Source organism: Convolutriloba macropyga, chromosome 5 (assembly GCF_964194025.1).
Source record: "Convolutriloba macropyga chromosome 5, txConMacr16.3, whole genome shotgun sequence".
NCBI classification, from domain to species: domain Eukaryota; kingdom Metazoa; phylum Xenacoelomorpha; order Acoela; family Convolutidae; genus Convolutriloba; species Convolutriloba macropyga.
Window position 1 is genome coordinate 38,628,295 of NC_134472.1, and position 21,956 is coordinate 38,650,250.

At 35.9% G+C, this 21,956-nt stretch overlaps 2 protein-coding genes across 2 annotated transcripts in view; one reads left to right on the top strand and one right to left on the bottom strand.

Moving 5' to 3' along the window:
• LOC142339384 (SAP domain-containing ribonucleoprotein-like) overlaps window positions 1-10,681 on the bottom strand; it is a 162,673-nt gene extending 151,992 nt beyond the window's left edge. The window contains exon 1 of the mRNA XM_075389393.1: window positions 10,669-10,681. The gene's annotated coding sequence lies outside the window, so the exon portion shown is untranslated. The remainder of the gene's footprint in view (window positions 1-10,668) is intronic.
• The window catches only part of LOC142340363 (uncharacterized), a 27,687-nt gene continuing 5,891 nt past the window's right edge, over window positions 161-21,956 (top strand). Inside the window, exons 1-2 of the mRNA XM_075390937.1 lie at window positions 161-512; window positions 4,018-4,146. Of these exons, the coding sequence (XP_075247052.1) occupies window positions 163-512; window positions 4,018-4,146 (479 nt within the window). The 5' untranslated portion in view covers window positions 161-162. The remainder of the gene's footprint in view (window positions 513-4,017; window positions 4,147-21,956) is intronic.

The window sequence follows — 21,956 nt, forward strand, 5'->3', positions numbered from 1 at the left end:
TCTATCTTCGAGCAAGAAAGCATAGGTTCGCTGATTGTGCTACAATGAAGCCCAGAATGCAGGTTTAGATCGCAGATCGAAGCATGAAAATATTTCTGTTCCTCTTTTGACTTGTGGTCTATTGTACCAATTATTGTTAAGTTGTCTTCTTTCCAGAATAGTATGACGTATTCTGACACATCATCCAGTCGCTCAAGTGACAGTGAGGACCAAGGGCCATCAAATGCCAAGAGGTTGAAGTCATCAGTGAGGTCTGAAGTTAAAGATGGTCGATGCGAATCTACTCAAACCTCTACCAAAAGAGAGCAGCGCAGTGATAGCGACGACAATCAAACAAAGATTGCTCAGGTGGTATCAAATAATCAAAGAAGTGAGCCGGAAAAGGTTGAGGCGGCTATCCGTCCAATGAGAAAAGAAGGCGCAAATGTTGACATCACCAACAGGACCGGTGGGGCTTATATTCCACCGGCAAAATTGCGTATGATGCAGCAAAACATCACCGATAAATCCAGGTAAGTTTGTGTGTGCATGAATTTTGCGTCTTACACTGAACGAAGTGGGGTTGCATTGAGAAAGTTGTGCGTGATATTATTAGAAAGCCCATCATCGAGCCTAGATTATTTTTGGGAGGGTTTTTGTATTTCGTCTTTTGTGCAGAGCTATCGCGGTTTAATTATTTTGAACTTAAGGCTGGTTGTTGCTATTTTTGTTAACATTTATTGTTATATTTGGACATAGATAGGTAATTTGCGACTAATTATTGTAAAGTCGCATTCAACTATCGGGGCATTATTGTGCTCCTAGTTTTTTGGATTGCATAGGGGCGCTATATTTTTGAACTTTTCACTCTTCGACATTGATTTCAAGGAGAACTCAAATTAGCGTAGTGATTTTAATCACGCTGGAGTTGTAGAGGGAACGAACAAGTGAGTATTTTTAAAGCGTAATTGCATTTGATTGGGTCTTTCAATTGACCGCTAAACATGATCACGTGGTGCTTTATCGCCGAGTCTCATTGACTGCTTCTCTTGGTTTAATGAGGAATTGGCCAACCTATTTATTGTTCTAATGTGATAGTTTTTGGTTATAATGACTTATGTTTTTTTTTTCAAAAAAAAAACAATTTTGGATGTTTATTCGTTTAATTGTCTTATCACGTAGTCTCAACAATGAAGGTTTAATCGGCTTTTTCTTTAAAGATAAAAGATTCTGTTTGTTGGTTTCAATTTTTCGCCTCTCTTGTTCTCAGTTCTCAGTCTTAATGATAACAAATCTGATCGGCCTTTTCATTTGGCATAATAAGTGCTTTCAATGGCTATAGTTTTTAGCTTCTTCGATGTCCTGCGTGAACTTTTTTTTCATTTTTCTCAGCTAGTTTTATCTTTGCTCATTTTGCCAATGTTTTCAAATACCAGTTGCTCAGCAAAACAGTCAAAATCAGAAAACGAAATTGAATATATAAACGGGATAAACGGTGCATCCTTTCATTAGGAAAAAAGTTAAGTTAGCAGGGACTTCCGATTGTTTTCGTCTAACAATCAATATTTTTTTGTTCTTGTTTTGATCCCAGTCGTGGTCATAGGAATCAGTGGTGGATATTTTCTGACAATCTGCAAGGTATGCCTATCTTTATTCGTAGCGGTCAAAACTGGTTGGTAGTGATTCTTCAAAAATAGAATTTGATATTTGGATTATTTTTCGCTACTCTAACTGGAATACTGACACTGACGCCAAATCAGCAATTGTTGACCAGCTTTGTCCCTTTTAAAAGCGCTACGCAATTTTGATTGATTTTATTCTCGGTTCATCAGTTTTACCGCGGTTTTTTGACAATTTTCTTATCTAATGTCTGTTTTATGCTTATTTAGATAATCTTTTGCTCAGTTATTGAAAAATTCACTCAGGTTTTTTCTGCTCGTTTGCTATCTAGTTGTTGTTGTTCTTAAACATTTCACCAAAGATAATATTTATTAAAAAGAGATATCAATAATTTCTGTTCAAATTTGATAACATATTTTGTTCCAGAAAAATTTGTAATTTTGGTTGGATAAAGTATTCAAACAACGTTATGAGCAGAAAGTGAGAATATGACTGAGAGTTTATTTGAAGTTTCTGTCACTGAGTTAATGTCTTCGTTTGCTACATCTTTGAGAAATTAATGCTTTTAATAGCCGCCGTCAGCCTCTCAACGGCTATTATTTAGGCGCTCTCCTTTTTTAATTCGCTTTACCTTTTGATCACGTTTTTCGGTTTACATAAGTCACATTTTTCACGCTTGACTTCTGACTTACTTCACTCACTGTTTCAACTGAATGCATATTAAATTCTTCCACGCATTCAATTACGCAATGTGGTGATTACTGTCAGAGTCAAAGGATCAAAATTAAAAGAGACGGGATAAACCGATGAGAATTAAGTTCATTAGAGTGTTTGCTAGCTGACATTGGTATTAAGCTTGTTGGCTCGAAGTTTACAAGCTGATTTAGGTATAGTTTTGTAATCCAACTGAAACTGCACGCCAAATTGAACCACTTTTTGACACTTGAAAAAAAATTCGATCAATTTCTTTTTCTGTTTCAACCCGGTGTGCATCACGCGCGTCAACGGCGGTTATTTTCCGACAATTTGACGGCTATGTTAATTGATTTCTTTGCAAATTTATGTTCTCCAACCAATTGTTTTGATTTTGTTGACATCAATCTTTTTTTGTTGTTTTCATTGTTTTGTTGTTTTCATCTGCAAAACTCTACAGCTGAAATATTAACATTCGATAAAAATAATATCACTGCAATAAGCTCTGTTGACTTTGTTTGTTTGTGTTCTTTTGTTTTCTCGGACGCTGCGGTTAACCCTGTTGCAATTAACCCTACTGGAAACAAATATTTGTGTAAGATGATTAGAAATTTGAGCAGAATTTTTCTGTGTTTATCAATATTTTTTCTCGTTTTTTTAGCAGCTTTATATTTTGTGGCAGACTACTAAAATGTCGCAATTTAAAATTAATCAACAGATTGTCGTGAAATCAAACTTACATTAGCGAACCTCCTTTTTAATTGCTCTCGAATTAGAAGCAATTATTGTAAATGTGTCTTTTTTATGTTCGCCTGACCGTTTTTGTGCCTTTCTTCTAGAATAATCGTTGACTTCTCACAGTAAATTTTTCACGCACTTCCTTAATTTTGAGTGATTTCAATTGCTCTCACTCCGAAATAAAGTTTGTGAGAGACTCGATGACAAGGCCCTGATATTCCAATGGTTAATACCTCTGTTGAAGTGAAGGAGTCGGTCTCAGGTCGGGGTTCCAATCCTACCTTCGTCTGATGTTTTTGCACCCATAAAGAAAAATTTATCTTGGCTACAACCCCTGAATTAATTTGCGCTGCCTGTCATTCTAGAGCAATTTTTCCGACGTCTGTTTGAATTGAGTGGGAAACGGTCTGTGCTTAGCTTGCCAAATTGCGATTTTTTGTTCACGTGCGGCAATTGGATGTCATTTATAGGCTAGTTTTTTGTCTAGTCAGTGAAAATTCTTTGAATTGTTGTTTACCATTCGATTACGCTTTTCTTTTTACATAGGCATGACTTAACGTTTGATTTCTCACTTACCTCACTCAGTTTCAATTGAATGGAATTTAGCATTCACGTAGCATATTTGGCAAATACGTTCAAGGTCAAAAAGCAAAGTAAAATAAAATGGGATAAAGCATTAAAGCGCAGGCACTAAGGCTTAATTTGACCTAGTGCATTAAGTGATCAAACTTCCTTATGATGTACTGCTGACTTCGTATTGAACTCATTTTTCTGCAATGTAGGCGCTGATTTTACTTCAGCATATTTACTTTGATCTAATGAAACTGCAGACCAATTTAGTTACACTATTTGCACTTTTATTAGGACGTCGTCTGTTTTTCTCTTCATTGTTTCAACTCCAACGTCAGTCAGTGAGGTAAACGGTGGCTATTTTCCGGCAAGCTGACGGCTATGTTTTTAAGATATTAACCGAGTAATGTATTTTAGTGAAGCGTATCAGAGATTGTCGTGGGATTTGCTGAAGAAGAGTATCCACGGCCTGGTTAACAAAGTTAACGCTGCTAACATCACTCAGGTCGTCCAACAGCTCTTCGCCGAAAATCTCATTCGCGGAAGGTACAATTTCTGCTTGTAAAGTTTGACCTTTGTACCATTAAATTTTATACACTTGCATCTCGGCAATTGAAAAGCATGCTTCACTCTGACGCTCATCGGACAAAAGTATTTAAGCATTTGCTGAAATTTTGTCTTGAATGTTAGCGTGACAATAGTTCCTATTTTTAAAGGCAGCAAAATGTAGTAGAGCGAAGCCCTTGATAGCTACATGCTGGCATTTTTTTATATAAATTATTTCCGATTTCGTTCATCTCTGAAGCCAGGAGGGTGCATATTTATTTGTAAATAAGCTATATGTGAGAGGGTAATAAGTAAAATGACAATTGGTAGAACCCCAGTCAGTTTTCCCATCGTTTCTTAATTTTTGCTACTTTTGCGACAAGTAGTTTGTTACAAATATCTTAAAACCTAACGGACAGAGATTTTCTGCTCAATGAGAAGATAAATTTTGATATTATGATATCTTCTTACCCCCGTTGCCCAACGTCGTTAAATGTAAATTTTGAAAATAGCCAGATGATTAAATTTTGAGGTGTTCTCCAATAAATTCTTTATTCATATACAAATTTCTTAATATAATAGCACATTCGAGTAATTTTTACTTCGTCATTTTGGTTGGTTGTTCACATTGTTGGTAGAGCGCTCAATCATATATTCCAATGCTCATTCGGCAGAAAGTGCTCGCCCCCTTTTTTGAATACCTTTTAACCATCAATGATCTGTTACCCAATTTGCTCAGCTTTCGTTTGTTATTTGTTTTGTCCTCTTGTTTTTGTCGAGTTTGTGGATCTCGGGAGTGGTCATACTTTCGGCGCATATGGCAGAAATTGAAACCCAGTTATTTTTCGGTCTATTTGTTCTGATTCTTCTGCCGACAAATTTGGAAAACAATTTACACAGAGCAATGTGATATTACAGTTAGTTTTGAAAACTAATACTCATTTTCAATGGTGCGTGTACCGCTAAAGAAATATCTCGCGCACTTTCTTTTCTTTTACTAAAATCTAAGAGCTTTTGCTGCATTTAACATGAGTTGAGCTTTGTTCGAGTAGGTATATATTTGAATCAAAATATTTCAATTTCTCTGAAATTTTGTCTCTACTATCAAATAAGGATCTTTTCTGCTATCGCCCCCCCCCCCGCTTAGTTAGGCACCCCCGGTGGCCGCCGTATTGACCGACAGGGTGTTTAGCTGACAACCAAAAAATGAGAAATTTAACCGACAATTTAAGTAAAATGAGCAATAAAACTTATTCTGAAGCTGTGATTGGCCAATTTAAAACACCATTTCGTAAGCGGACAAATATACCGCAGTTATTTCATCAACTAGAGTAACGAAGGTCTATCCGTGGTCGGACCGTATTTTACCGCATCTAGCCATGCCTCAGCGGCCCGTGGGACTTGATATGAATCTATCACAACCGAACTACGGAGACTTTTATGGACCAATGAGACTTTTATGACCAATTATGATAAAACTGTCGGCTAAATTTCTCATTTTTTCCTTGTCGGCTAAACGCCCTGTCGGCCAATTTTCCTAGCACGGGAACCCCCATTTATAAATGTGTAAACATATTGTTAAAGCTAAGTAATCTTATACGTGAACATATATGAGCAATATGCATTTACTAGAAGCTAGAACAGCTATGGTTTGAGAGTATTACGTATTCGACCAAAATTTGTTCATATAACGTAAGCATCAATAAAAATTTCTGTATTAGATCGATCACTTTTGGTGTTATCGGCTACTATAAAGGCTTGGTTTTTTAAAAAAAATTTAAAGGAAACTTCTAAAAGTGCCTTCAATCCACCTAGACGCTCTTGTTTCAATGAAATGCAAATATCACTCTTACAATTCGCAAAAACTTAGATTTTGGGGTGCTAATTTAACGGCTATATAAGGCTGGGGGGTTAGCAGAAAAGATCCTCAAATAAAGAGTAGCATCTTCTGAATTTTTAACCATATCAAAGACCTATTTTTATTTTTTGTGAAAAGTCACAACGTAAGAGATTAATCAGTGATTATAGAGATGTGCTCTGTCGAATGTAATAGTACAGTGTTTTTTATCTGAATACACGCATAGTCTTTGGCTTCTAAGAAAATACTCGAGAAGTCCAATAGTTGATTCTGAAAAATTAAAGTTGTGGCGTCTCATGTGCAAACTTTAGTTGGGAAAACACTACTTTAGATACACTCCCAAAGAACAAATTGTAGGTGCGATCCAATTGCAACTTCTTCAGCTTTAATAGCCCAAGTATTAATATTCCCTGGAGATGAGGATTCGTTGTTTTCGATGTGATCGACATTTTTATAGGCCTCCTTTAAAATTTTGTCAGTGCTCAATATACCCAAAGTTAGGAATATGCTAATTTCAGTAAAAACCTGATTGAAGGCATTACTGACGGATTTCTGGTCGGTTTATTTGGAGCCATCTTTGTTAGTTTCCATTTTGGCGCTCGGTTTGAAATCGTTCCTAATTTTGAAGAGAATAAAGGTCCATTTTTTGGCGACTCATGGTCTTTACAAAAAATGATGTGAACTCTTCTGGAGCAATTTTTCGGTTTTCTTTTGACCAGGTTTTGATGTTTTGTAGGTTTTTTGGTGTCAATATTTTGAATGAGTTTGTATTCATTGAGTGGTTGGTTTTTGTTGTATCAGTTGTTTGAATTCACTCATGATCCATGGCTTTCTGTTTCCTCTTCTTTGAAAGAGGCACTATCTTTGATCTCAATTGGTTCCTGTTTTTTTTTCAAGTACACTAAATATATTATATTAAACTCTGAAAAAACTTTGATCGGATTTAACGGAGAATTTGTGCGTTGAGTACATATGTGGGGATTTTGTTTGTTTGTACTTCATATCTATACTGCATTTCAATATTGAAATGAGACTATAGAACCTGATTTCATTGTGTTTGTTTCAAGTCAAAACAATGTCAGTTGAACCTTATTTGTTTTTCTTAATTGCTGTTCGTGTTATGCACAGTACTGATGAAAGCTTGAGTTATAGCTTTGTTGGTTTATCTTCCGCAAAGAGCTTAATCATTGCGGTGTTGTCAGTTAGAATGATTGATATGAAGCGGTTCCTGTTAGATTTATCGGTAATTTATCATGATGATTGCCGGGAAGATAAGAAAATGGAAGACTAGCAAAGAGGGTGCCAGTATGCATGTAATTCGGTTTAATAAATTTGTCCGCGAGGATGTGGATAATAAGAAAAACAAATTGGAAAATTTTGTTCTTCGCTCGAGCAATATTGGCTGCTTTCATTCATTGGGGTTCTTATTACTCAATTGCTAGAGCAACATTTTTCGTGCCTCCCAACTGCCTGTTTTGCCCACTGGCTTTGTTTACTAAGTAAACAATTAAGCAATCACAGGTGTATTGATTTGGTGTACTATCAATGAGCATTTTGGACCCCTCATTGTGTTGAAAATAAAAATCCACTATAACTTGCTACTAAGTGTGTTGAAAAATTGGACCACCCTCGAGCAATTGTTTTCTATTATAACTAAGCATGATAGGAAACCTTCCTAGTTGAAATCCATGTAGCATTAAATGGCAGGGCTCCCTTCAAGGCTTTGTAACTGTTCCCGGCCAGGCACTAATTAAAAACATTCGTTCCATGACACGATCTCGGCGCTTTTATGCGAAGTGGCATGTTACAATATAGGGGTAATTTAATGCGCAATTGTTGTTATTCAATATTTACCTGGGAAGTTGTTGATTGTATTTCATTTTATTGTGTTTAATGTCTGGATTTTGGGTGAGCACGTGATACGCCGTGGGAATTTAATCTCAGAATTGTGCTCTCTAGTTTTTGTTTTGAAATTGCCATTTCTAACTACGTGAGTCTGAAGCTATTTTCTGCTTTGTAAATTTTGCTTTAAATTTTGCTTCTCTTTTCTGCCCGTTTAAGTGATTAGTAAGTTTGTATGAATAGTTTTGGGCAAACAGTTGAAACAACTATTTAATATACGTTTTGAGCTGGACCTGAGTTATGTTCCCAAGCAGACATGATCTGTCTAACATGTTATTGTTAATGGCCCTATCTTTGTGGTACCTGTCACTTCCAGTTTGCTCAAATTGTGTTTCCCAGACTCCCTTTGAGGAAAGTTATCTTCCATTTTTGGTTCTCAGTGAAATTACTTTAAACGTTCACAAGAGTTTGCAATTAAATTTTGTTGAATTGGCACGCCTATCGTGCTCTTGAATGCTTTTTGCTGCTTGTTAGCTTATTCAGCTGGCATGTCTTTTTGTTCCCACAGATGAGGAGATCGCTCACCAGCCAATTATGAGCTGGTTTTCTGGGTTACAAAGTAATGATATGAATTGAGAAGCCCCCTGAGGCCCTCTGAAGACAGCCAATTTTTATCCAATTTCCCACTTTCATCGCTTTTCCCCTTCCTTGCATCTATTTGAACTACTTGAATAAACTACCCCATTCAATTCGATTTGCCTGCATTTACAAGATATTTGTAGCAGGTAGTTACAACTGCTGATAGCTTTTCTGGTAAGTTTCAACTGCGCAGTTATTACTGTATATATGGCATGCTTATTTAGATGTGCTCTACTTGAAATAGCGGTGATTAATCATTTTTTAGTCTCATCTGTCATTACATTACCTTTTAAACGTTTGAGATAACTAAAACGCTTGAAAGCTAAACCTAATAATATTAATATTTAAACTTCTTTAAAGGTTTTGATTCGATGCGCCAATCAGAGTGCGGGTCGTTTGAACCGGGCACCTAAAGCCTCGCTATTATAAATCGCCGAAATATGGGATGCAAGGGGAACTTTTTTGTGGCCGATCGATATCATTTACATAGAAATTAAAGTAGTATCAGTTAAAAATTCAAAAGCTGAGTCGATCGGAAAATTCTTTCGGATTTCCTATTTAAGAGAAATCAAAATATTTATTCACATCAATACATTGCATGAAATATGTATAAATTTAAATATAGCATAGTTTGATAATTTTAAAGAAGCATAATTGAGCCATTATATTTTTTGGCTCAGGAGCATGGGTTTTCTAAAATTTGACTAGAATACTATTTGTTCAGGCCTAGTTTAAACCTAAAAACAAAAATGAGTAGTTGACATGGAAAACAATTCTGTCCGGGACACTTCTTTCGATGCTTTTTCTGGGCGTTTCAAATATTTAATCGGGTGCATGATACTCATTCTGTGAAGTGATATAAGTGTAGATAAGGAAAAAAGATTTAAGTTGATTAAAAACTTAGACGTCTGCTCCGAATTTTCAATGAACTTTAGCCCATTTTGTATCTTCGAACGGACTATTCTGTAATCAGTATGTTTTGAGTGATTTACTAATTCTTCCTTTGCATTATGGAATTTTTTAAGTGATAGATTTTTTTGTACAGATTTTTACTTTACAACTGCTTTTTTCGGCAGTTTCCTCATTTTGTCTGTTCAGTTTGGTTTGGTTCAGTGACATACGATTTTTTTGAGCCATCACATTTTTTTTAATTGACATTGAAATGCTTTTCTGCTCCAAGTGCTTGAAATAAAATGGAGAAAATGTTTTTAAATGCTCTCGAACGAAGTTTGAAGTAATTATTGTGAACCTGCTGGTATTTTCGCCTGATCATATTTTTGTTTTTGTTCTGGAACAGTCTGTGACTTCTCAAGTGACGTTTTTACGCTTCACTTCTTCCTTTTGAGAGATTTCAATGCTCTCATTTTGAAATGTTTGTGGGTATAAAACCGATTGTTAGCGGTTTATTGGCTAAGCCGTTGTAGCTTAGTGGTTAAGATAAGATGGCTAACTGCTATCCTGGAGGTCTCGGGTTCGAACCTCTATTAGTTCCGAGTTTTTGCTTTTTGCATGCATAAAAGCTACTCTCAAAATTAAATCCCCCCCCCCCACTATCCTTCGAAAGTATTTTGTCCAAAGTTAATTGGTTATTAATTATAAACATTGTTATATCTTAGGTCATAACGTTCAGGTTTTTTAGTGTTTGATATCCGTTTTAATCATTGTTTCGGCAAGGAGAACTACAGTATGTAATTTTAAAAAGCTAGATAAAATAGATTTTTTAAAACTTCTGGTTCTCTTTTATGCTTTCCTCAAACGTCTTTCTATGTCTCTGATTGAATTTAAATTGTAGACGTCTAAGTTCTCCGAGCTGTTCAGTGGCACGGTCAGTCATTTCAATTCGACAGTTTTTGTTAGTATGAAAATTGCTCCTTCGATTGTCTTCCGACGTTTCCAGATAATAAATGTGCAATTAAATAAACTTTCAGTTATATCAAGTTTTTCGATAGGTAGTTTTTGTGATTTCTAGAATAAATTAAAATCCTTGATGTTTTTGCATGGTTTGTATAACTTTTTACTCTGTTTTTCTTACGTTAAAATTCGATGATGCTAATGCTGAATGTTTTCTCTTTGAAAATATATTAAAATATTTTAAACTTCTTCCTTGTCGCAGGGTCTGTTGTTTTCTGATGCAGTAAATTGATTTTGGCTCAAATGTTTGTCTTCATTTTCCCTGTATGTAAATTTAATAAGTTTTGCTAAATGTATGTTAAATTATTGCTAATTTTTTTTTTTTGATTTCGGCGTTCATGAAAAGTAAGTACTGTCCGACCTTTTTTGCAGTTTTTTTGGAAATACTGAAGCATCTACAGCCTTTCAGATTTCCTCTAGCTTTCGAGCGGCTTTTTGAAACTAATTTTTGCTTGATTTTGACCTTACCGAAACAGCCTTCAGGCCTTACCAACCACAAAAAATAACCGACGCCTGTTGCGGCGCATACTTTCACTCCCCGCGCATACTTCCAAAAAGCCCCCAACCTAATCCAGAAATGCTATGTACATTGAACTAACAAATAGCACTCAAACAAAATCGCAGAGGCAAAAAATGTTGTCGAAACTTTAATTTTTGTTTTTTCATCTTCGTTAGTTTTTGCAACATTTTGATGGCTCTTTTGAACAAAAAAAAACAGCTATTTCTCGATTGCTACTCAGCGACTTTTGCGGGATTATATTTTTGATTGTGTGTGACCTTTGAGTTCTGTGTTAGGGGGGTCTATGCAGGTGCAATTGCTGTGAAAATGGAGCAGTACTCGATTCGAACCAGCGTCTCTTACTTGCAAGCCTAGTGTGTTTTCCATTTACATAATCTGGTCTTAAGCTCTCGAACTTTGGCATCTCTTATATCCCGTCCTCACGTTCTTTCTTGTTGCTCAAGGCTTCATTCTCTAGCCACATATCCGTTGAAAAAGTAGAACTTCTTGTCAAGCTATGTCAGACTTATCTTATACACAATTTACATTAGTTTCTCTCTCTACCTTAAACATTAGGTTCTCTCTCAACATTCGCCCTTAAATTGTGCGTCGTCTCTTTCACAGTTTCTAACCATCTTGTCTCTTTTGCGGTTAAGCTCAGAGACTAGGGTCGGGACCCATAACCTTTTAGGGGGTCTATGCAGGTCCAGTTACCGTGAAAAGGACCAGTACTGGAATCGAACCAGCATCTCTTACTTGTAAGGTTAGTGTCCTACCCATTTACACTATTTGGTCTTAAGCTATCGAGATTGGACATCTCTAACAACCCTTTCTTACGTTCTTTCTTCTTCCTCAGGGCTTCATTTCTCTAGCCAAGTATCCGTTGAACAAGTGCAGCTTCTTTTAAGCTATGTCAAGCGTATCTTGTGCACAATTTACTTTAGGTTGTTCTCTCTCAACCTTCTAACTCTCCTCCTGGTAAGTTGTATCCTTTCTCCTTGATGTCAGCAACTTCTTTCTCATATGCATCCTTCAGCGTCTTGTGTTTCTTCTTATCATTGCTTGCCCTATTGACAATTTATAGAGGCTCACTGGGTTGCTCCTCTGTCCCCAGTAGTGCGTTGTATTGTAGAGTCCTATCGGCTGCATCATCGCCACAAATCTTAAGCTCCACAAATTGGAAAGTCCAGTGCTTTTCTTGTGTAGGTCGGCGACCTCCTGTGTGGTGATCCATTGTAGAATGAGCAGCCAAAACTATTGTGAAAAGGAAAGGTACTAATCAGAAAAGGATTATGACTGTCAAAAACAGAACAGTTTTGTTTTAGAAATTAGTTTTATGACTTTAAAGGACTGCTGGGCCCATATCCTCTGCTGTTATGAACTTTCGCAAGCGGAACAAAAGCGTTTTTAACTAAGTAAAAAAATTGTTTCTCAAAAATGAACGAATAACAAATTGATATTTTACAGTAGAATTCAGAGATCTGATTAATAGATCAAGATTATTAAGATGTTTTTCTTTGAATTTGGTAATGAAAGAGTGCTCAAAAATCAACTGTATATGTTTACTCATCAGTGCGAAAAAGTCAAGAGACAAAACTAATCGTAGCACCAAGATTTATAGTGGGGGTCGCAAGGGTTACCCAATGTGGTTTGCTTCTGCAAAAATACTAGAAATCAGTCTCAAGGGAGACCATATATAGAATGCATTTCGGCTTCTCTATGAGTTCAATCACACTTCCGGTGGTATCTTAATCATTCAATACGTAGTGGGAAGATTTTACATTAAGTAATCTAACTCTAATAACAACTATCTAGAATCGTCAGTTTGATTCGAGTATTGATTCACGGCATTTCTTGAAAATTCATTTAAATCAAATTTGTGACTTGAATCAATTTGCTCTTGTCTTATTAACTGGTAAGTTAAACTTTTTATTTCTAAATAAGTTTAAGACTATAGTTTGAATTGAAATTTTAACATTCTGGACTCACATTTTTCCAGGACAAATTTCTCTAATTGAAGAATAAATGAGTGCGAGTGAAACAATTTGACGACGGCTCTTCATTGGTTTGAAGAGGTCTTCTTCTTTCTTAATCTCTTTGCCCTTTTCAATCCCATTTATAGTCAAGGTTTTTGCTGCTATTTTCCGGGAAATCCAACATTTGTGGCAGATTTGGGAAATCCAACAAACTGAATCAGAAAGTGCGCTGATGGTGTTTTAATTCAGTTTAATGGACACTTTTAACCTGCAAAAACTTTTGAATTACAGTCTTGTGAAAATTATGCGAGAACGAATTAAAACTGTTAGGAATGACATTTTGAAAATCTAATTGACATGGACATGATAAAACGTCGATAAAGTTGCTTTCACCTAATATGCAATGCCACAGGCGAACCTAAGCAGGTGAGGCTTTTCAATCCTACATGTTGTATAGGAGCAATACTTCTAAGGATCAATGAGCTAAGCGCTTATTTTATTCGATACTTTGCCTTCTGTTCTAATTAAATTGTAATAGTTGGTTTCATTGGCATCATTTTCTAATTACAACTGACACGCAATTTCTTTAGTCAAGATTGTCTCTTAATTTGATTTGCAAAGAAATAGTGATTTCACTTAACAATAAGTCCGAAATTTTTCCAGAATAACTTTGGGGTGATACGCCGCATGCTTCTCAATGTGAAGAATGCAGCTTGCCACTAGTATTTTTCTCTATTCAGACCGCGCGAGAAAAATTTTGTCCTGGAGGAAAATCGCAATCGTGATATAAAATAGTTCATAAACGTTCCTCGTTAATTTGTAAAAATGCGTCCTTTGGCTATACTTTAAATTTCCATTTGTGTACCTCCTCCTCCTATTATCCCTGTATTTTAAGCCCCAATTGTGAAGTTAATGGTATTTTTTATGATGAGTGTATTGAAGTAGTGTACATCTGTTTGTGATCTTTTTGTTATGCATAGAATGTTTGTCTCCGTGGAGTGCACTGCCATAATAGAGTACACCACCTGAGCATTACGTGTGCATTGATTAATTGAATGTGCAATTAAAAGTACTATAAAAACTAAATTGTGCCTTCTTTCTTTTGCTCACAGCTCCCACTGTTTTTGTTGGCAGTTTTCGTTTTACGTTCATGTCTTTATTTACCTTTCCTAGTATCCATTTGTAAAAATCGATTTTGTTTGTTCTTTGGATTTTTTGTCTTGTCTTAGACATTGTTACATTCACGATTTTGGTCGATTTCGTCACATTTTGGTTTAATTTTGCATATATAGGTGACGTTGAGCGTAGAATGTTTGCAAACAAATCACTTGCTCGGAAAATTAACATTAAAAATTTGCTGAGTCAGAATAAATTTTGATGTGTATGTGAACTAGATATTGTGGTTCTTGTTGAGCGGAGATAAGAGAATAAACTAATTAAGTAAATCTCTCAAATAAGTTTTATCTGCTAAGTTATCCCTCTCTTCTTCCCCTCTCACTCCTCAGGTCTTGTTATTGCTTACTCTTGTCACCCGAGTGTCCAATCAGTTTGTTCACATTTGACATGTAAGTGCCTCCCTTCCAACACCTCTCCATTAGCAGCATAGACCGTTGGGTCTTGAGCTGATAGATCTTTAATGAGTGCTTGAATGAATACCCTCCTGCCTTCTTTCTAGGGCGCTGTCTAGATGCCATGTTCGATTACTGTCTTATCAACACCACCCTCCCATTTTCCATTCTCTTCTTCAATTACTAACTACTACTATCTTCCCTCTCTCATCTTTCCTAGTCTCCGTGTAACTTCAGCTTAGTTAGTTGAGTCTTACCCATTCCCCAGTGTCGCTGCATTAGCCGGCTGCCAACAAAAGGCTGAAAGCTGCCTCAATTGACATTGATAGGCTGCGATTCTTCAGGTTGGATTACTTGACAAAGCCGTAATTTCCAGTCTACTGAATTTGATATTTCGTCTGTTCAAACTCAATTACTTTATCTGTTCGGGGAAATCCCCCCCCCCCCTGTTCCTGCATTATATTCAATAAAAGTGAACTGAGCTGAAACAATTTTTAACTCAGCCTTTAGTTTTTGAGGAATATGGTCGCTTTTTTCTTATCATTAATCATGTTTTCATCAACCATTTGTTTGGCCCTTTTTTACTTTGCGCCTGACAATTTCTGATGTGGCAATCAGTGGGCCATTATAATTTCCTCCTTGCTATAGTTGATCGTCGAGGGAATGACTTGACGCTGTTAATGAATTCGGTTCACACATATTTTTAGATATAGCTAACAAAAGACTAAATGTTTAACTGAAAGGCGTTGTTATGCATTGGAATTTAATTTTTACAAAAGATATGGCTTAGTATAAAATAATTTTACGGAAATCACATTTCTTTATCAATTTTGGAGCAATGTTTTTAATGATTAATGTTAACTATGCTAGGTTCAAGCAATGGTATGACTGCAATATTTTCTTCAGCAAAATTCAATTTAGTCTGACTAGCAGAGTTATCATTAATTGCTCTCGAACAAAGTTTATAGCAATTATATTAGTGCCGCCGTCTTTTATGCAATTTTTTGCTTGGCCAATTTCTTGTCTGACCCTTTTGACTTAAGTGCTCAAAAACGTGATTAACAGGTAACGCCCGCTCTTCGATTAGAGCCTTTCGGTTTACTACCCTCTAAATATGCGATTTACCGAAACTGTTTTGAAGACATAAATTTATGGCGTGAAGCGATTTGGACCCCCCGCACACACACACACACACACACACACACACACACACGCGCGCGCGTTTTTAGAGTCTAGAGGATTTTTTGTTTACCTTGAAATTGTCTAAATTTTGACCTGTCGAGATTTCGACTGTCTTCTGTTTTTGTTTTGCATTTTTGGAGACTGTTTGTTATTGAATTGCTCATTTAGAAGTGCTCTATGCTTATTTCTACTCCGAAGAAACTGAATATTTGATAGACTTTGTTTATACTGAAATCAATTTTGAGATAAAACGGGTTTTTGTTTTACACCTTTGTCACTAAAAAACCCGAAACAGCATCTAATAAAGGCGTTTGGAGTATGATTGTTGGAGCTTCGCAGATTTTTTCATAAAATTGTTTACTGACTTCAATTTTTTTCCAGTTTCCTCGGTTTTTTTGGTATGTGATGTCACTATTTTGTCTGTCATATTGTTAGTCCGTTTGATTCGGGAAATAAGGTACCTCATGGTTAGTGCAGAATAGTTTTTTGTAGTATCGATTGATAGATGTTTTGAAAATTAAAGGTCGTTTCCATCTTTTCATGCTGCTCTTCGCCTGTTTTTATGTGCGCGTCATTTTGCACTTATGATCAATGTGTTTTAGCTGAATTGCTTGATGCTTTTTAAAAATCATGAATGACTTATCTGACTTTAAATTGACTGTGATCACCAATATCAACGTGACTTAAGGTTACTGAAAACATTTTCAAGGTCAATATGGGACTCTCTTCAAGGGGGCTACTAATGAAGCCTCGCGACTACATCGTAATGAGAACTATGATTTCTAAACTATGATTTTTTAAACAACTTCTAAATATATTGAATAGTTTTTGAGCGTCGGCGATTCTAGCCTCTCATTTCTGTATTTTTCATCTAAATCATACGTGGGAGTCTTTTTCGGAGCTATGTTGACAATCTGAATGCTAGGGTTTTGTAGTAAGTTTTATGAACTTGGCAGCTCATTTGAGATATTGGTATTCTTTTGATTATGTTGATTAATTTCTTTGTTTCATTTTGTTACCCCTCTATTGAAAATGACTTTTATATTCGCTCATGTTGTTATCAACTGAATCTTAGCTAGCTTCAATTAAAGTTGCTTTTAGGTGTTTACCCTCTTTTCACGCCCGCTTGAGACAATCCCCTTCGCGTGATATCTTATCATTCTTGAGTCTTTTTTCGACAAACCGGTCAATTGGCCTTTGTTATCTTTTTTGACACAAAATTGCATCAAGGCGGCTTGGTACTGTGCGTTTGCACATAATGTTCCGAACCAATTCATCCACATTTTGTCTTAGTTATCTAGCAAGTAATGGAGAAATGGGAAACTTTGAAATTTACAGATACCGCTCGAAAACAATTGGTGTATGAGTACAAAAATTGTTTAAAAAATCAAACTAATAAACAAATTAGTTATGCCGCGTTTGAGAGCCAGCATAATATAAAAGCTAATCCAAAGAAATTGATTTGATTTTCACTATAAAGCAGATGGGATGTGTACTTATTGGGATGGGCAACCGTTGTCAAACAGAAGAAAGGGGCAGAGTGCCAACATCCATTTAATTTTTTGAAACCAAAGAACTTAAAACAGAACTTACTTTGGTAATTTAAACTTTATTCCCTAGGAAGGCATTGCCACCTATCCTCACTGAGACTCGGTCATCAGACTACAAAATAACAAATACAGACAAGACTCCAACAAAATTTACAACTTTTTCACAAAATAGTTTTTAGGCCATTAAGACCACAAACTGTTCATTGAAAAATTTTGATGCTAAATTTGGCCTCAGTGAAACATCAATCGGGCCTGTTTTTAAAGAGTCTACTTGAAAAGACAACAAAGGAACCACAAAATTGTCAAGTATCAAAAATTTTTTTGAAAACTCAGTGTCTGTCATGAACGGATTGGTCAAAACACAACACCAGTGGAAAAAAATATCTGCTTCCCAGAAAAGTTGTGAGAATTGTCATTAATCAGACTTTTTCTTGTTGAAAACAAATGGATCAAAAAGTAAATATTTTTTAAAACATTAGTTATTTTAGCGTCCATATCAAATAGAACATCAAATACTGACAAAATTCGATTGAAATATTCGAGAAGTGTAGAAGCCACTGAAACCGTAAGCTCTTCATTGGAGACAGTACTTGTTAAAACTCTATATATTCCATTTGGCTTCATTTTAACGCCAATAGGAACTTTTGTTGATGTCATAATTTGTTGAGAGCCCAGAAAGAAACGCATTAATAGGCAATTTTCTGAAAATAAAAAAAGTGATTTGGTTTTAAAATCCTTGTATCAAAGTCCTAAAACCATTTCTTGAAACATAAAACCGATGAATAGATTAGTTTTTATTACTTTAAAAAGAGCATAGGACATGTAATTATCGAAATTAAGAAAATCCTGCAATTTTTCTGAAAATAATACTCAGTCATAAGTGCCATCAGTTATCGAATTCTAGGGACGTTTAGCAAATACTTCTTAAAAAACCAAATAAAACATTGTGGAGACTGAGCCATGAGACTTAAAAAAACAATGAAGGCAGGCAAAGCTCCAGAAATTACTGAAATACATTGTCGTAGCCACAAAACCCATGATCATTTCTATGAATGCTTAAAATTTGTTCCTTGGGCCGCCTGTGATTTTAAGTGGCGTCGCTCTATGTTTAAAACAATAGATGACAACTGACCTGTCTCTGAATGGTATAACAATGAAAAGGTGGGAGAAATTTTAAAAAAAGACCGCATCTTACAATCCGAATACTTGGATTCCAAAAAGCCACGAGAGATCAAAACCGGCCGTGCTATTACGGTGCGTCTTTTGAACACAATAAATTGTTCTAAAGTGTAGCATAACGTATAATTTGACAAAAACTCTTATTAAATAAAAAAATAAATGAAGCCGCCGAAATTTTTATTCTGGTACATTTTCCTAATGTAAACGGGATTTAAAGCAGCACTTTTTAGGCCTGTATTTCTATCAATTTTGGGACAAGGTACGCAAGCATATTTGGTGCAATTTTTGATGGAAAAAGGTCGAATTTTCAATTACACCATCTTAAAAATTTTAGCCATTTTACAATTTCCATTTAATAATTTACCATATTACAAATTTTAGCCAAAAAAATTGGATCGAACAGTTGGAGCAACCCTTTTCTATCTATGAAGCTAAAAGCAATAACACTTTCTTTTACATTTTCAAGATATTTTAGCAAAATTTTAGCCAAAGTTATCGAAAATTCAAAAGGAAATCAGCAGAAAACTTAACATTCATAACTACATTCAAAGAGGTCTTTTTGCTTTGACTTTCTATGCTTGGCAGTCTTTATAATGATACCGCTCACAACGATTGGACGAAATTGGCTGAACAAAAAGCAAATTGAGCATGTATTTCCTCCCACCATTAATTTGATATAATCTTTGATAACTTTGATAAACATTGATTGATATAATTTGCTGATGAAATATAGTAAGTTGGTTTGTGTCTTGATTTTTCTTCTAGTAAGTTGAAGCAGTTATAAAGTTTTCCTCCCATATTTTTTTACATTTACCTCTTTGGAGAAACACTTATTACCTCAATTAACCTCAATATGTTTTTGGTGCCCTCGGTTGAATCTGTAGCTCGGTTGGACAGTTATGTATCCTTTAGCCTCGACCGGTCGCTTGCTGTAGGGATAATTGGATGCATGTTGCCGTCAGTAGCCGCAAAGGGCGATACAAGAATTTTTTATTGAAAATGTAGAAATACCGGAATGTTGCGATTTTTGAATTATTTTTCCTAAGTCTTTTGCGCTTGTACTCATATCAGGTCAATCTTGAATTTGAACGTCTAGGGAACTACCAGCAATGTAATTTAGGTCAAACGTCACTAATTTTCAGTGCTACAACTCTTGGCTTTAAATCGTTTTTGGTATTTCATCTCAATTCTATTTCGGATAAAATGTTTTATTTAATACTTTTTTGTTTGAAATAATGAGTAAATAGGTTAGTTGAAGTGAGGAACGTAGGGCCCCGTTGCCTGTTCTTTCCGAGTATCAATTTTATTTGCTTCCTGCCTTACTGTCAGTTTCTGTTTTATGATACAAAGGATAAATTAGTTCTATGTCCAGTACTGTTTAAGGTGTTTAATGGGTTTCTGGAAAAGGTGAAAACGAATTAGTATGTTGTTTGAATAGTTCTTTAGTTGGACTATGTGGCTAGATGAAGGTTATAATGGGCTAATGATTTTAATGTGCATGTGACCATTTCACGCTTGCCTGGTCAACGGACAATTGACTACCTCGTTTTTTTTCTCTTGCATTTTTTATCCATCCATCGCCGTCTGATATTTTTTGTTTAATCCTCATAACATGACTGGAGAGGTGAGTGAATTCCGCCGAGTCAGCATTATTAATGGCATGTCTGATGGACAGCAGCCAGAATTTGAAGTTTCATTATTACACCCTTTGTTCCCATGTGGCACATTTCGCCTTTGATGATGTTAGTGGCAAAATCAACGCTAATTCTTGTCTCCGCTTGTTAGTTGTAATCAGTTCGTGTCTCCGGGATCTCTCTTGTATTTATGATATAAACTTACACCTTATCTTTGAGCTCCGTTTGTAGAAAGATTTTTTTGGTTAGTTCTTTTGTGCTGCAGTTTATCTGTTAATCTGCTTGTGAAGTAAAGAGAGCTAACAAAGACAACTGCTCTTGACACTTATCTCTATCATCAGGTACTACTCTATAGGATAGGTATATACTATTACGATTGTGTAATATATGGAATTTGTTCAGACTTGAGAAAAGTAGGTTACAAATAGGTCATACACCTAGAAGAGTAATGATGGCTGCAAGAGTCTACCAGACTTATAACATTTTAAATGAGGCAGACAGTTTCTGAACCCTACTATTCCGCCCACAGGTGCGAGGGCAAACTATAAAGCATAACCGTCTATACTGCGATAGCAACTACTAACCACCTAACTGCTACTTAAAAAACCAGTAAGCCATACAACCAATTTTATCTCAGGGAGCTAAAAATTGAGTGTTCATATTAACCTATATCTTGTTTTTTTTCTTTTCTTGTGAAAAGCGTGTTACCCATCCTTCATATCTAATGTATAGGTAGATCCTTAACCTTTTCTCCCCATTTAACCCTCTTCCTCTTTTGATCTAATAATTCCCTCTCCCTTCTTTTCCTCCGTTTGTGGGATGTACAGTCCTTGCTCACTTCCCTGCTTTCATTTTCTTCCGCTTTATCTCATTACCGGATACTCTACGTAGGCTGTTGTGAGCTCTATTAGGAGGATGCCTGGCTACTAATAAGCCAAGCAGGCAGGCGGTAGAAGGATTATCCTAAATTACACGTTTGTTTGCCCCGCTCCTACAAATTATTATCCCCTCTCAACCAGTTACCGACCTCTCTTGTTTGTGGGATTTATGTCCTTAATTTGCATTGATCCCGTCAGATGTGTTTGATGGACGACGCTTTCTATTCGATTTGATAGCAACTTTTTTGAGCATTGAAATGACTTCGTGTCTAATTAAATGAGATTTCTTGGGATTGATTTTGATTATCTTGTTGTTTTGATAACCCGCGGAATTGATAACCGCGCTAGTTGATTTTGTGATAGCGAGAAAAACGAAGCTCCCTAACATCTAGAGTGTAAAGTTTAATCAGATTTTTTATTATGCTGCCCTGTGAAAAAAGCTTATTCCGTGATAATCATCCAAAAGTAAATAAATTGAAACACCTCGTTGAGTCAATTAATTAAAAGCTTATTTTAAACCATAGATGTACGCAAGGTTCCTTTGACTAAAAAAGTCTCTTTTCCTCGCCCGTAGTGACATGTATTTTGTTGCTATGTGTTTGCAATGCTTTAAAGACGCTTCCTGTCGTCTTACGTTATTTTTAAGCCCTTTTTGCCTCATCTGAGTGAACGCATTTTAGAAAGAAGTGCTGTTGTTTATCATTAAATTAGCATCTTAGTGTCCTCCTCAGAAGTTGCCGCCATCACTGTTTACTCTTCTCAAGACTATCTTACCTGCATTTTACGTCTGCGCTTTTGCTTGTCATTTATTGCTCTTGCAAAGACCATGGATAATATTTTATAGGTGAGCTCACTTTGTGTTTAAATTAGCTATGATTTCTTTGTAGATGTTACAATAGATGTCTGCTGTCTTGATAACCCCAGGGACAGTGCCTCCAAAAATGGCGTTTGCGTCCGTGTACCGTTCATTTGTTGAACTATTCTTTGAAACAATCAAATTGTTTGGGCAATCAAATTCAACTTCGGCTGTGGTGCTCAATTTTCGGCTCTGTGCGCAATCGGTTCTAATTCCTAGCTTCCGATAATGTTCCAAG